The sequence below is a fragment of the Pantherophis guttatus genome, chromosome 1 (genome assembly GCF_059756535.1).
Source record: "Pantherophis guttatus breed Tessera chromosome 1, ASM5975653v1, whole genome shotgun sequence".
In the NCBI taxonomy this organism is placed as follows: domain Eukaryota; kingdom Metazoa; phylum Chordata; class Lepidosauria; order Squamata; family Colubridae; genus Pantherophis; species Pantherophis guttatus.
The window spans coordinates 256,426,986-256,442,613 of NC_142063.1; the positions used below are offsets into that span (position 1 = coordinate 256,426,986).

The 15,628-nt window shown below is 33.4% G+C and overlaps 1 protein-coding gene across 24 annotated transcripts in view; it reads right to left on the reverse strand.

Moving 5' to 3' along the window:
• The window catches only part of EPB41L2 (erythrocyte membrane protein band 4.1 like 2), an 85,873-nt gene that overhangs the window by 40,902 nt on the left and 29,343 nt on the right, over positions 1 to 15,628 (reverse strand). For all 24 annotated transcript variants that reach the window (XM_087887073.1, XM_087887061.1, XM_087887029.1 and 21 more), the window contains exons 3-5: positions 14,559 to 14,750; positions 5,643 to 5,747; positions 1,477 to 1,519 (exon numbers count right to left, since the gene is read on the reverse strand). In XM_087887073.1, coding sequence (XP_087743199.1) covers positions 1,477 to 1,519; positions 5,643 to 5,747; positions 14,559 to 14,750 — 340 coding nt within the window. The remainder of the gene's footprint in view (positions 1 to 1,476; positions 1,520 to 5,642; positions 5,748 to 14,558; positions 14,751 to 15,628) is intronic.

The following is a 15,628-nucleotide window of genomic DNA, read 5'->3' on the forward strand; positions in this document are numbered from 1 at the left end:
CGAAGCTGCTACACAAGCAAATCATTAAAACAGACTGTACAGGTGGCACCCATTTGCAGCGCTTCTGTTCCAGATGAACAACAGTGGATAATGAGGCTGTGAAACAAGTACTATAAACATGCACAAAAGCCTTTTCATCAGTTTCCACATGCATAAATATACAAAAAGGAGGCAAAAAGCATGGACAACAAGGGACACTGTACATATTGTTTATTTGTCTGTATAACACCTTGTGAGCAGTCTCATAACTCTTACAAAATGCTCACAAAAAAACAAAAACAAAACCTAAAATATACCATGAAAGAAATGTATTTAGCCAAAGGTAAGGTAACAGGCAACTTGATCAGTATGTTCCAAACACAAGAGTTACAAAGGAGGATAAAAATTTCTTGCGTTCTTTATATGAAAATCAAAATAGGATTAACAGACATTGTATTATTAATACCAGATTAGATTATGCAGTTTTACCAAATGATTTTAGGAGTATTGTGCCAGACTGATAAAGTATTTGCATCTGTTCACTTTTCAAAAGCCTGATTTTTCTAAGAACCTTTCTAACAGATGACTTGGAAAGTTCACCAGAACCTAATACTGTACTATACTGATAAAGATTTATTCTAACTCTTCTTATTCTAGAAAGACCTAGATCATTTAACACTGCGTACACTGAAGAAGATTTCTATAGTAACAATCTTAATTTTAACATCCTTATAAATACAGTAAATACAGTATTGTAAACTTCTGAAATTTTAATTATATTATTTATTTATTATTATTATTATTTATTTATTTTTGCTTTAATTTATATGCCACCCTTCTCCGGAGACTCAGGGACGCTTACAATGCGTTAAGCTTTATTATAAACGTTTTATTTAAAATGCAACATTACATAAGAAGGTTTGACAAAATTAAGTGTGCAAACTCAGCCTTAAAGCATAGAAGGGAGACATCTGTTCTTCGTATTTAGGCAATAAAAACAAAGAAAAAGAAAAACTCAGGATTTCAGCCCCATTTTTACACCCCACCAAAGGAGTTAGCTCCCTTCCATTCATAGAGGGGAGCTGAAATCCTTTAGCAGGCAGCTGTTTCAGCCATCCCCCAGAAACAAGAGGAAGCTGAAATCCGAATCCAGTGGCTGGAAGATAACTAGTTCAGCTCCATTTCTGAACCCTACCGAAAAAGTTCAGCTCCCAGCAATGAGAAGGATTTTTTTGGGAATCCAGCAAGAAAGATCGCAAGTGGCAATCACATGATCGTGCAGACTTAGCAACCAGTTGTGAGAACAGGTTGCCAAGCATCCCGATCACAATCACATGGGGGTTATTGATGCAACATTATGTGACAACCAGAAATACTTTACAGGCTGCAAATCACCCTTCCTGAGGTCATTGTAATTCTAGATTATTGTTAAATGAACAGACATATATCAAGAACTATCTGTAGTATGACAATAAGAGATATGACCAGAGCACTTACTGCGAATTTGCTTCTTGATTTCCTTTGAAGTATCAAGCCAATTCTAAAAAAAAGAAATGACATATAATGAGAAATATAATATTTAATGTGTGTTTTATAGTGTAACTATTATTGATTTATTCAAAATCAGTATATAATATTCCTAGAATTTTTCATCTATCAATTTCTAAACTGCCTCAACCACTGAAGAAAGTTTGGGCTTATAATGTAAGCCTTACATGTTAAGATTTAAACAGCTACAGAAGTAATAAAATAAAAAAACTGATAGTAATAGATGTCCCCACATCTTGGAAAATTCAGCAACTGAAAACTATTGTTAACAATAAACAATAAACTGCCAGTGAGTAAATCAATGAACCCTTCCTATCTCTATTAGAAGAGTCACACTTCTACGGCTTTAAACATCTCAACAGCACCGGGGTCATACGAAGCTAAGGGGAAATGATATTTCACATGATAATACAGCTACATAGAAGACATGGAGTAGCCCCACAGTGAGAGGGGTGGCAAATAAATTTAACAAAATAAATAAATATTGCCTAGGTCTCACAAAATCACAATGCTTTATAATTGGGATATGAAATGTGCCAACCCTTACAGATTTTATTGAACAGGAAGAGATGACAAGAGAAAGACTGCCCTGCAGATAACCAAGTCCTAGGCGAATCAGTGCTCAATAAGAGACAATATGTTGAACTGCACCCAGAAACCGGCTAGTGTCTTCTGTAGCTTGTAGAGTAGAAATGTTACATGGACAAAAAAGGAACATCCATAACTACTTGTGTAGCCACATTCCAGTTATGGTATCTGAGTAGTCTCCAGGGGAAGCACCATATAGAACATTTCACAGGATTCGAGGATGAAGTGATTACGGTATGAGTGACTGTGAGAATGGCCTGCCAAGGATACAATTGTCACACAAGATAAGTTTGTTCAAAGGCCTTCCTGGCCATTACTGTCATTTGCTCTCTGAGCTAGGATCTGAGAATCCAGGAGGGCTCCGAGAAAGATCACAATTTAAATTGAATTACATCTTTTTTTTTAACTTTCCTTTATGTTAATTTTTTCATTCATTAAAAAAAATGTCCAATTTCCATATACTTCAATACTTATCAATGGTAGGCTCTGAGTATTCAAAATAGTTATCTTTCATTTTGCAAAAGTAAAAGATTTCTATTTGCTATACAATTATAAAATGTTCCTGAAACTAATAAGATAATAGTCAGACAACTGACTATATTGTTCAAATTCTCTCTGTGTAATTTTTGGGAGACACACAGTTTTTTGAAATAAGTCATAGACTGATGAGGCAGTTTTAAACTTATATGCAGGCAGAGGTATCTATAGGATCTAAAACTTCCATCATTTTGACTTATTTAAGATGTTCATGTTGATGAAAGCAGTGTTGTGCTGATGCTTTTTTATTGTCCCCTCCTTTCCAGTGTGATTTAGATATGAATAAGGAATAATTTTTATCTTGGATAAGTTGCTAAGCAAGAAAGATGACTTTTCCTCTTTCCCTCAGGATAGGATATGCACATCAAAGATAGAAACAAGGAGATAAATTTGCAAACCAGATGGAAAACTCAGAGACTGATGTTCTCTGTGCCTATATTAACTGACAATGTAAAATTATTATCTATATATACAAGCAAACTATTTGCTTTTTTACTGAAGACTATGAAATGAAAATGAGATATCTCTCATATTTTCCTGTCAGTGGCTTTCTCTCTAGCTGAGGATTGCTAGTGAGCTGGCTGTTTGTTCACAAACTCTTTCTCCTTCATAAATCACTGTCTTTTCTGAGCAAGTGAAAGGGCATAAAAATGTTTTTAAAAAAGAAAGAAACACAAAGACCTCAAGTGTCTACAACATTTTTTCAAAGATATTAGATTTTATGGTCATAAAAGATAATTTAATTGCTTCTTCAAATATGCAGATAATATGAGAGAATTTCCTTTTAGATTAAATTGCCCTCTACTGTTTTCCTCCTTATAAATTATTTTTCTACAGATACTGTTTTTTCTGTGCTAGTTCATGAAAATAACAGTGCCAGACTTAGCCATGTAAGTGTTCTGATGTTCAGTCTGTCTGTAAATATAGAATGCCAATTAAAATTAGAATAAAATATATTTAATCCTTTACAAAGCAGAAAAGCTAGCTTTCACAATTAATTATTCATGTATAAGATACTTTTTTTCTATGAAAACATTTGATACACAGGTTTTTCTTGCAAATAAATTAAAAATACCTTCTTATTGCCTTCTGAATACTAGTAAAATCCTCATACCGTCTACTTCCTAAGACTGTACAAGCTTAAAGGAATCCAGCCAACATGACAACATGTTATCCCAGGTACTAGGATAGACTCTAGATAGTCACAGGAAAAGTTCAACCTCTTGCAAATTTGAGCCACTTTGTTGACAAAGTACTGTGAAAAACTGTCAAAGCTGCCAAGTAGAAGATAACACTCTCCCAAACTGGGAGATGCCACCCTAAACAAGCCAATCGGGAAACAGCTCATCAACCGCTTCAGTTACTATCACAATGTAGGTCTAAATCTGAACTTGTACTCAGTCAGATTTACTGTCACTTTGTCTCTTGGAGCTCCTTAATAAACCAAGGAGACAGTCAGAATTAATAAGAAAGAGAGGCTACTTAGAAGCAAACTCATTAAAGCTTCCTGTACCCAGTCGTTCATTATAAAAGCAACAGAACTGGCTGCCAAATTGTTGAGATATTCCCTAAGTGTCTTTGGAAATCTCTCTAGATCCACCTGAGACCGTCTATTGTATTAGATTTGTTTGCCCATTGGAGGGCATAGTTAACAGTCAATTTTATTTGAACCAGGAAATCACCTGACTACAGCCAAAGGGTCAAGGTAATTAATATCATTTTTATCCAGATTGTTAATTATCTGATCTTAGATGAACACAAGATCATTTGTATATGATTTGTATAACACAAGTATATGACCATTTATATACATTGGAGTATTATATTTACATAAGATCTAGTATACAACCATTTACATATATTGGGGTGAAGATTACAAGTGGTCACTATTGCATTTACAAATTCCTGAGCCTTCCTGGAAGCCTAGAATGAGGTCACCCAACAAATAATAGGAGAGCAACACTGGCCCTAAGACTTGATCTATAAACTCAGCAAGAGATCCTACCAAGCAATCTTTGTCTTCTAAGGAAACAAAGAGATAATAAAGTTCTTATATCATTTCTGCAGTCAAAAACTGATGAGAAATGGAATCACATCTTTTGACATATATAGCAATGACAGGGGCAGACTCCTAAACAGAGCATAGTATAAGCATAAGACTCCTCTGTATGATATAAACTACAGGACTAGAACTGTACAGATCTGATCCTTGCCTCCTTATCTATTGTACAAATCATCACTTAACCAAACTGAACTCCAATACTTCAGGAAAACATGAAGGATATTTCTTATGTCTCATCTTCTGTTAAATGAAATTATATATTTCTGTGTAATGAACAACTGGTTCTTTTCTGCAGCCAAAGTTAAACATGTTCATCTACCAGACCTTATATGCAAGTTCACCCCCATAAGACAAGATTATTAGTGAGTGTTGCATTCTAATTAATTGTTCAAACAATGATGATGTTATTTATTGCAAATGTATTTTTAAAAGAAAAGTGAAAATTGAAGTTCAAATGCTTTAAGTCAACATTCTCTCCTTCAGCTGATCATATCCATACAGCATCTAGTCTAGGGATCCCCAACCCCCAGGCCATGGATCAGTATCGGTCTGTGGCTTGTTAGGAACCGGGCTGCACGGATGGAGCTGAGCGGCAAGCAAGTGAGCGAAACTTGATCTGTATTTAGAGCCGCATCACCACCTTAGCTCCACCTCAGATCATCAGGTATTAGACTCTCATAGAACCACAAACCCTACTGTAAACTGCACACGCAAGTGTTTCAGGTTGTGTGCTCCTCCTCCACCCCCCTTGATGGAAAAATTGCTCAGTTCAAAATATGACAGCAAGAGATAGCATTATAGTCACCCCCTTTTCTGCTCAGAAATCTGGGCTCCAGACTATAAAAGACTTAAAGTTCAGTAATACATTTCCATATATTACAAAAGTTCTGTGTCTTTTAGATGTCATTCTTACACATTTAATACATACCTTCTGATCTGTATGGTCTTGGAATAACAAGCCAAAATAGTCCCTTTCCAGTAGGTTAAGATGCTCACATACTTTGTCAAACAACACCTGCCCTTTTGCTTTTTTCTAGGAAAAAATAGGATAAATCAATGAAACATTTATATGCTAAATATGTTTTATTTTAAAACACATCAATACCAAAGAAAATGGTCTCACCTGAATGTTCATTTTATGATCGTTGCGACGACATTCTTTGATGAGCACTCAGTAAAATCCAATCGAAGTGAAGATGACCCATAAGTAAAGAATGTCGGAGCAACGATGCATGAAAACTACTATGTATTTGTTATCAATGGTTTCAATTTGCTGTTTCAGAAAATAAATAAAAAGAGAATAGATGCTTCATACCCAGCACATAGGAAAGCACTAATTAAAACCAATGGAGGGGAGATATTTATTTAGGTAACTGAAATTTAAGTAGGACAAATGAAAAATCAGCAGTAATTCTTAAAATCCTGAAATACTGGGGTATATTTAGGAATCATCAATGTCTCTTAAAATCTTTTTTTAAAAAGGAATCAAATATTTGTTTGTCATCTGAGTCTTTGCTGTATCAAATACAGATAGTCCTCAACTTATGATTATCACTTACCAACTGTTCGAAGTTACAACGGGACAACAAAAAGTACTTACAATCCAGATTTCTGAGTACTGCACACCTCCATGGTCATGAGACAGCATTTCAGGGACTTTTGCTACATACTCAGCCTTGAATTATTGATATCTTGGTAAATAGCACAAGCCTCATTATTTTTGCTCTTTGCTTTAAACATTAGACTTATGAAAGTCTAATGGTTTTGATTTAAATATTTAAAACAACTGTTAGCCATCAATGTACTGTTGTCTAATGTTAGATTTATAATGAAGAAATATAACACTTAAGTGATTTATAGAATCTTATTTCAGTTCATTCGTTTTCTTTTTCTTTTTGCATTAAATATAACCTTCAGATGCACTTACAACCACATAGCCTCAATAAAACTTGAATCAATTAGAAGATAATAAAAGTTAATAGAATGATTCAGAGTGGCTAAGTGAAACATGAAAGAACCAACATTTTTCAAGTCACTTTAACAAAGATACTTCCCCAACTACATAAAAATAAAAAGAATAACTAAAACGTTAACATTTTAAAGAATATAGGATATAAGATACTGATAAAATAAATTATCAGAAATAACTGCTTTGATTGATATGAATTTTGATATTTCCATGTGACACAGAATGTCAGAGAAAACTATTACTGTTTTAAATAATTTGGGGCAGCAAAAATACACAACAAGCAAATAGATAACATGTCAAAAGGTTTGTTGAAAGGTTTGTTCTTTTTTCTGCATCGAATATTGTATATAATTTTATTAATAGTAAATTAATAATTAGTACTATTAAATAGTAATATTTATTAATTATTAATATTAATGAGATGCAGCACGATATAATTATAAACATCCAAAGGAGAAAATTTAGGGCATTCAAAGTACTGTAGTTTGATTTGAATTAATAAATGAGAACAGACAACTTGCCTTTCTGGCTTTTCAAGATTTGTTGAAACATTGAAATAGTGTCTGCTACTGGCAGAATTCAAGAGGTGCAGTATGGTGCCTTTCATTTTCAAGCAAGTCCTACATCCCTATTTGGCTATTTATGGCATTTAAAAAGCCATAATGTGACATTTCTGAGACCTGGCAACTGAAAGGCATTTTTGCAATTGCTTATCACGCAGATTTTAGTAGACGCCACTGCAATTCCAGAGAAGTCCCTTCGAGTGCCTATGTGTAGGCTCTTGCAACACTAAAGTTATTGTGCCTGACAGTCAGAGACAGAAAGCTCTAAACTGAACGAATTATCTATGCTGTTGAGCTATGTGCTACACAGTAGTTGTGAGAAACACTGTACAAATACAAAGGACAAGGGAAAAAAGGTATGCAATAAAACTACCAAGCTCAATAAAAGCATTGTTTGTTGTCCAAAAGAAATCAAAGCACATTCATACCGAACTGAACTGCTCAATTTATATTCAGCATTTACAATTTTAACTGGATCATTCAGTTTTATCTCATCAGCTGAAACACAAGGAATAATGCAAATAAACCCCCCTGCACCGCAAAACTATTTCTAATAATATACTCAGGTACAATGTGTGTGTGTAGTTTTTTAACTTGTATTTACTGCTCAAGAGATTTTACCTGTCACCTTAAGCAGGACTTTAAAATGTAATAACAAATAAATCCAAGAAATTAAATAACCTAGTCCAAATTGGGTTAAATATGTAGAAAGTTCCAGTTTAGACTTGTATTGAAAAAAGGTCATCTATGTGCCAAACATATTAAATTGAAATAAGTTTTCTTTCTTATGTAAAAAAAACTTGAAAAAGGATTAGAAAGGAGTGAAATATTTTTGGCTATAAAGTTAGCTATCACACAATCACATAAGTCATGTACTGTTGTTGTTGTTGTTATTATTATGATACTTCCTACTGAATTTACAGCTGCTAAATCTTCAGTGTCCAGAAGATAATCATAGAGTACATAACCAGTTAAATCTTGTATTCTTATTTTGTGCTCCTGGTGCTACATTTTTGCCTTCCAAATACTATTTAAGATTCTAGTAAGTAAAACCCTGGATATTTTCCATTTCACTATAAATACAATTTTGCCAAATGACTCTCAGCAATTATAAAATCCAATTTGCCACCCAATTTTACTTAATATGATTACTCAAACTTAGGTTTCAAAAACATCATTTTACTTGGCAGGTTACCATTCAAAAACTCTCCTATATAAGCAAAAATTCTATAAAGTACATGCATTGTATGACCATTATAATCTTGGGTAGTATTTAGTTAACAGTATTTTGTTGAAAGTACATTAAAAAATGTTACTTTTGTTGAAGATTTTGTTAGAACAATCCAAAGAAAATGTACTCATGCTGAGAAAATATTGATCTTAAATCTATCATCTAAAAACTGATTTATAGCAAAATATTTAAATAAATAAATTCTCTTTAATCGGATCAATGAGCCATCATGGACTAGTATCATGGACTAGCAAAATGACAATGTTTAGCAGAAAAGTAGCATAAACTGAATTCTAACTGCTGGAAGCTTCTCAGTCGTATTTTGTATTAAAAGATCAATGTGAAAAACTCTGTCAGAAGGGATGTTTTACATATAGCTTTAGTCTATCTCAAGTTTAAAATGAAAATAAAACAAGTATGTTATTTCATTTTACATTATTATAGCTATGTTTCTAAATTTAACACTATATATTCATCATTGCCAAATCTTTTTTACAGAAAGCTCAGTTTGAGACAAGAAAAATACTTGGAATAATTTAAATAGAGTTTATAAGTTTTAAACTATAAATAAAAAAAATTATTTTAGCATTTTGCTGGAACACAATAAGATTGATTGAACAACCTTCATGTTTAAAAACATACTTGATATAGCTTATTATGGCCAGGAAATCACTGGCAAATTGTAAGACATATGGTACTTGAGCATTTAATTTTTTATAAGATAGCAAGTGCAGTCTTGCACTTCAATCAAGCAAACTACAAAATCCTTGAAACAGTTATGTCATGCCCAATATACTTCAGTTGTTCAGACGTGCATAAAATATAGCCATGCAGTCGTATTTAAATGTCCTTGTCATAACATTTTAATTAGAACAGAATGCCCTGTGTAGAATGCTCTAATGAAAATTGTATTTGCTTTGGAAAGAGTTTTTACAATACGTTGGTTGCCTAGATCTCATTATGGCATTTTTTAGACTTGATAGTTATATGATTGGGTGCCTAAAATGAACTATAATAAAGCTTGTACATAATCTCAAACATATATTTAGATATTTTAATTTAATGAATAAAGGTGCAGTTACTGGATTTAGTATTTTCTACTTATTAACAAATACCATACCCTGTGTTCTACTAAATTGCAAATAGCCAAAAATATAGAGCAATGAAAATATTAAACGTTAACCTCTTTCATAAGACTGAAAGTAATTCCTCTTTCATAAGACTGAAAGTTATTCATCTATAAGAAGGAAGCAGGGGCAGAGAGAAAGCCGGAAATAGTCTGAAACATATTTGTGAAGGTGCAGCATTCTTGTATTTATATATCGATATAATAAATATATATAGAGAGAGATATGTCATATATATGACTTGGCTGCAACTCTTCTTTTTAACATTCAAATATTTCATAGCAGTCAGAGACAAAATAAGTTCCTTAATTTGGACAAATATACCTACAACATATCCATAAAGGGAAAGTGATAGAGATAAACACAATAGGTTACATAGATTTCTCAGACAAGTCATAAATGTCAAGTGTCAATGTTAACATTTTACAAGAAGGTTATTCTAGTGTTGAAATGTGGCCTAATTCAACCATTTGAGCTGCATCTGCTGCCTTATTAATTTTGGTTAATAAACTTTGGTTAAAGTTTGTTTTAAACTTTAAAAAGAAAACATCTTATGTCTTGCATAGCAAGACAAATATAGATTTTTTTTCATTTTTATAAAGAACATTTTGATCGCAACATCTGTGGTTGATCTGCCATTTTTTAAAGAATATTGTAACATTTTCACTTCTTTTTCCTTGGTTTAAAGTGACATATACATTGGTTTCTTCAAATAAATCAGCACATTTTCCATAGTTTGTCCTTGTCCTTTATGTATAGTAAGAGCTAAGCATGACTGTATTGATAAATACAATTATTGGAATCATGACAATGTTATTACTTGATGACATATTTTGTGAGATGGGCGGCATATTTATTATTTAATTTATTTTAAAATATGACACCGAGATGACAATTGAACATCTTCAATAGCTGTGCATTATCAGGTACCACCCATTGAAAAGTTATAGTTCAACTCTATCCTGCTTCAGATCCTTCATATTCTTCCATTTCTGAAGACCATCTCCTGCAACGAGGATACAAATTTTATGCTCATTGAATGGCTTTGGCTATCTCCTACTGCATGTACCGTTTTTCTAAACAGAGTTTCTACTGCAATATGTCCTTCAATACCAATTTATGCAGCTCTGTATCTTCATTTGAGTCTGGTATTTTGGCTTGCACAAATGTTATCATAATCTTGGGGTCTTGGCTTGGATGCTTCATCAGGCCAGTGTAGAGTACAAATGAGACAGACCTTGTTTTTGGTATTCCAAACTTAGCATGTCCTAAGGATCCATAAAGCAAATTTAAATAAATGTAATTTGCTGGTTGGGATCTGGCATTAAATGCCTGATTGAATTATGGATTTGCCCTTGAAAAGACCCAGAAGGATTCCATTCATTCCACATTGTAAGGATTTTTTATGGCACCAAACAATGTCATTTGAAAAAGGCAGTTGTACTGTCTGATGTTCTTCCAGACTTTGCTATATAAACTGAGGAGTTCATTAGGTAGAGGTTACAAATTGCCCCATCCTGACCTTTTCTTTCATATAGCAAAAATGGGTTTCTCCAGTAAACAAGAACATATGACAAGATGTCCTTGTCATATGTTCATGGCATCAATATCAGCGGAAATAATACAATGTGCAAGTTGTGCATTTTGCCTTGTTCTTTTTCTGTTGAGATTTTTGTTGTTGGTAGTTGTCCTGAATGGAGAGATCCAGTAATGGCCTCTTGAGAAGGGAATATACTATCAACTATTCCAAGGCTGGAGGAATTACACCCTACCTCAAAAACGATAATAACACTGCATGAAATTATCCGTTGGTCATCTCCCAAGCCACCCTGATAACTCAGGAGAGCCCAGAATTTAACAATCATGTGGTTGAACTAGCAGATTAAAGAACCTTATCCATGTGCTCAGTGTTACAAAACTGAATTCAGTCCAGATGACTTTACAAATTTGTGCTATGGGCAACTCAACTTGTGGCTTGGACTGCCAAGTCAAATTCCAAATCCAAGTGACTACCAAAAAGCATTAATACTCCTCACTGTGGTCCCGTAGATGGTTCTGTGGCAGAAAAAAATGCTGATTTAACATGTACAACAATTTTAGTATTAGAAGTTGAAGAGTTCTACATGGGCATGTGAATGTTCCCAACACAAAGAATATGGCTTGACTGATGATTAGTGAAGCAGGTTTTATAAGTATAGCAGAAAAGAGATTTCTTTACAACTTAGGGACAGGAAAGTCATATTAGTAGGTGAATTTTTTAAAAAAGCAAATGTTCTGTATCTATGTACCAGGGAAGGAAAGGCAAAAGGAACGAAATACAGATTAACAATTTTTTAGACAAAAAAAATTCTAAAATGATGGACACAGATCTAAAGTAATCCTTCTATCCAGACCCAACTGCCTCATTATGATCAGTAGATCATGAAGTGTTAAAGAGCCGGTGCCATTGGATTTGGACCTCCCACAAATACATCCTGGCACTACTGATTCATGAGTCAATTCAGTATCCAATTCTTTCCCAAAGCCCTGCAGAACAGCCAAAGGAAGAAAGAGGTAAAATTTTCATAAAGGGTGTCATAATAGGAAGCCCACCCTTGGGATCCCTGATGACATTACCGGGATGGGGGGGAGGTACACAACGCATGGCAAATAATCCCTTCTTGATATTAATAGATGAGCAAATTTCCCTCCTTCTCTGCACACAGCTTTCCTTTGAGAATCTAAACTAATCCTACTCTCGGCTCTTATCAGCAAAATTAGTACAAATTTTGTTTTTTGTTTTTTTTTAGTTAGCAAAACAATGTGGTAGAAAACAGATATGTCACATAATGTACAATTGGAAGCACTTAAAGTTTCTAAACAGGGTGGATTTGATTTAAATCAAGGCAATTTAAATCATGATTTAAATCACTAGTAAAATGGCTTGATTTCAAATAACTCGCTTTAAATTATAATTTTTAAAGAGCAACTGTCATCTCTGTCCCACAGGGCTCCTCCTCTGACCCGCTGTTGACTCACCAACAGTCCCAATATTGCAGAATATACAGGCTCATGCTACATAACTGAGTTCCATTTCATGCTGAATGAAGTAAATTATTAATGTATCTTAAATAGAAAACTATCTTTAGATAGATTTTTACTCCAAAAGAATTTTATTAAAATAAAAAAATCTGATTTAAATTTTTAAAAAATCCGATTTTTTGATTCTTTTAAAAAAATCAATTTTTATCCACCTTATTTCTAAATATATTGATGCGTTAATCAACGATTAAAACGAATAATACAAAAAGTAACTTTGCCCACTTTGTTCAACTGTAAATAGAATGCCAGATAAATTCCACAGCGTAGTATTCCTGCTGATTTCTGACTATTTAGGGATCAAGGAAAGGCTGCCTTGATATCAGTTAAATCCAGTGAGCAAGCATTGTCTTCCTGACGGAAGATGGCCCAAACTACACCTATTGCAAGTTGAAAACAACCCACAGTAAATCATTTGCAATGCTTAGAATCTTATAGAACTGACACTAATCTCTATGAATAATTTAAAAAATTCTGTCCTCTTCTATAACAATTGTTCACATACCCAATGCCATCAGGAATTGTGAACCCTGCATAAGTTTCTGCAATTCTAACATGCAAGGAAAAGCAAAATATATTTAATAAGGGCTGTGAAACAGTCATTGGTAAGGCTTTCTTGTGAATTTCAGATGGCTGGTAAAAATGTTCCTCTATAGGAAATAAAAAACTATTACTGCTGACATGAGATTCATTATAAACCTTTATTCTGATTTTAATAAATTAATAAATTCAGGTACATACCTATGTCTCAAAAACCTGTTTTATAAATTACATATGAGCATCTTCTACAAAAATGCATGTCAAACTCAAATGAAAGAACTGATTATTAATCAGTTGTACAATATAATAAACATTTGAATTTCAAAGATAATTGCTATTCTTCTCCAAAAGTATATAGTTTAACATTCAAAACAGGTTCAGTGCCAAAGAAATTGAAGGTAGCTGGTATAATACCAGGTTTCAAAGAGACCTAGCAAGATCTGGAAAGGAAATTATAGTCCTGCCACTTTAACATCTGCTTTATGCCACTTGACAGAAGTGGTAATCAAAGAAAAAATAAATAGGTTCATAGAATAAGCTTAGTTGAAGAAAAATCAGCATAAACAAATCCTAATTCATCAACCTTTCAGAGTTTTCTAAGAAAACAATAGGACCTGGATGGAGGTGACCCTGCTGTTACGGTATACTTGGATTTTCAAATGTGTTTAACAAAGTTCTTCATCAATGTTTCTGAAACTTAGTGGTCATAAGATAAGAAGAAATGCTTTTTATGGATTGCTAATTGGATAAAAATACAAAACAGCGACTAAATGGGTAACTTTTTAATAGAAGGACATAAGAATATTCTTGGAGCCAGTGATTTTTAAGATTTTGGCTTATGAATAAATGACAAATGGGGTATTTATCATGGGTTAAATGCTACTGACTTCTGGATAATATTAAGCATCATAAGAACCAAATGACTATGAAGAAAGTCCTAAAGATTCTTTTCTTGATTTGGTAAATGTTTACCAAATGACAAGTACAGTTTAAGTAAACAAAGTGATGCACACTAGGGCAAAAACCCTAAATTCATACAGGAGGACTGAACTGTTTGTAAGTAATCAGAAAAAATGCTTTTGGGGATATAGTGGATGGCTAAATTAATATTGTTGACAACTATTACAAAAAAAATTTCCATGCTATGGATCATTAGGAAAAAAACCACAGAAAATTAAAATTCTAACACTGAAATGATTTTATATAAATCTATTTTGCATTGGGATGCTGTATATTATTAACATATAACACATTACATGTTTTAGTCCTCATTTCTATAAAAGTATTGTACTTACTTCCTCTTAGAGAAAAAAATAAATAAAGCTCACCAGCTTACCTCAAGGTCACAACTGTATTCTGTGCCATCCAAAAGCACTACTTTAGCCTGTACTATCCTGATCTTCTTAGGAGTTTTTTGAAGCATTCTTTCTATTTTGATTTCACTTGTTTGCACCTCTTTTGTCTCTCTTTTCCGATCTTCTGTGTTCTCAGTAGCTTCAGAAACAATTTCTTTGTCTTCTTTATCAGACTGTGCAAGGAAATGTATATTACCATACAATAATATTATAGTTACAGAATTTAAATTTAATCAAACACACACACACACATTCAAATTACAATAGCAGATAATCATTAAGATATACATATATCTGTTTTCTCTATCATTTTGCTCAGAGAAAATACAAATTGTCTACAGAAAAAACTTGCAGGAGGCATCAAGCATGCGTCACTAACGATAAAACAATTTTTTTTCATATTTCAGGCAAGTAAAAAAACATAGACAGAATCAGGACAGATATTCTGAGATGCTATTGCATGAAAGGAGAGGAGAGTGGCCACAAAGAACCTAAAGATATGATAAAATGGTGCTTCGACTTCTTTTTAAAGTTCAGTTAGGTCTCAATATTCTGAAATACAAATGTGTCTCACTAGTGCACATACAGTCCAGACTGAGAGTTCTGAAACAGCTTCCATTGAAAATGGGGCTGCTGTGGCTTGAGACAAGCATGTGACTTTCCATGTTCATATACTGGCTAAAATCAATTTTTTATCCGTCAGCCTCGCTCTTTCTTTAACAATGATTTACAATCAACTTAGAAAAAAACCTCATAACAAAGAAACCATATGATAGTATGTTTTAATCTATGCTGTATGAGATCTATGGAGTCCTTAAATAACTCAGACATGGAACTGCAATTCAACCTAGCAACTGTCCCTTTAGACTACCAATCTTAGAGAACAAATCTCTAGGACACTTAGTTAACCTGTTATGTTGAGACCTTGGCTTACCCGACTATAAGAAAAAGAATTATTTCTTTTGTTGGAGGGCAAACAGAAGCAAAGGTATTACAAGTGGAAACACACACTTAAGTTTGTTCATCTGAAAATAATATCTAGTTACAAGTC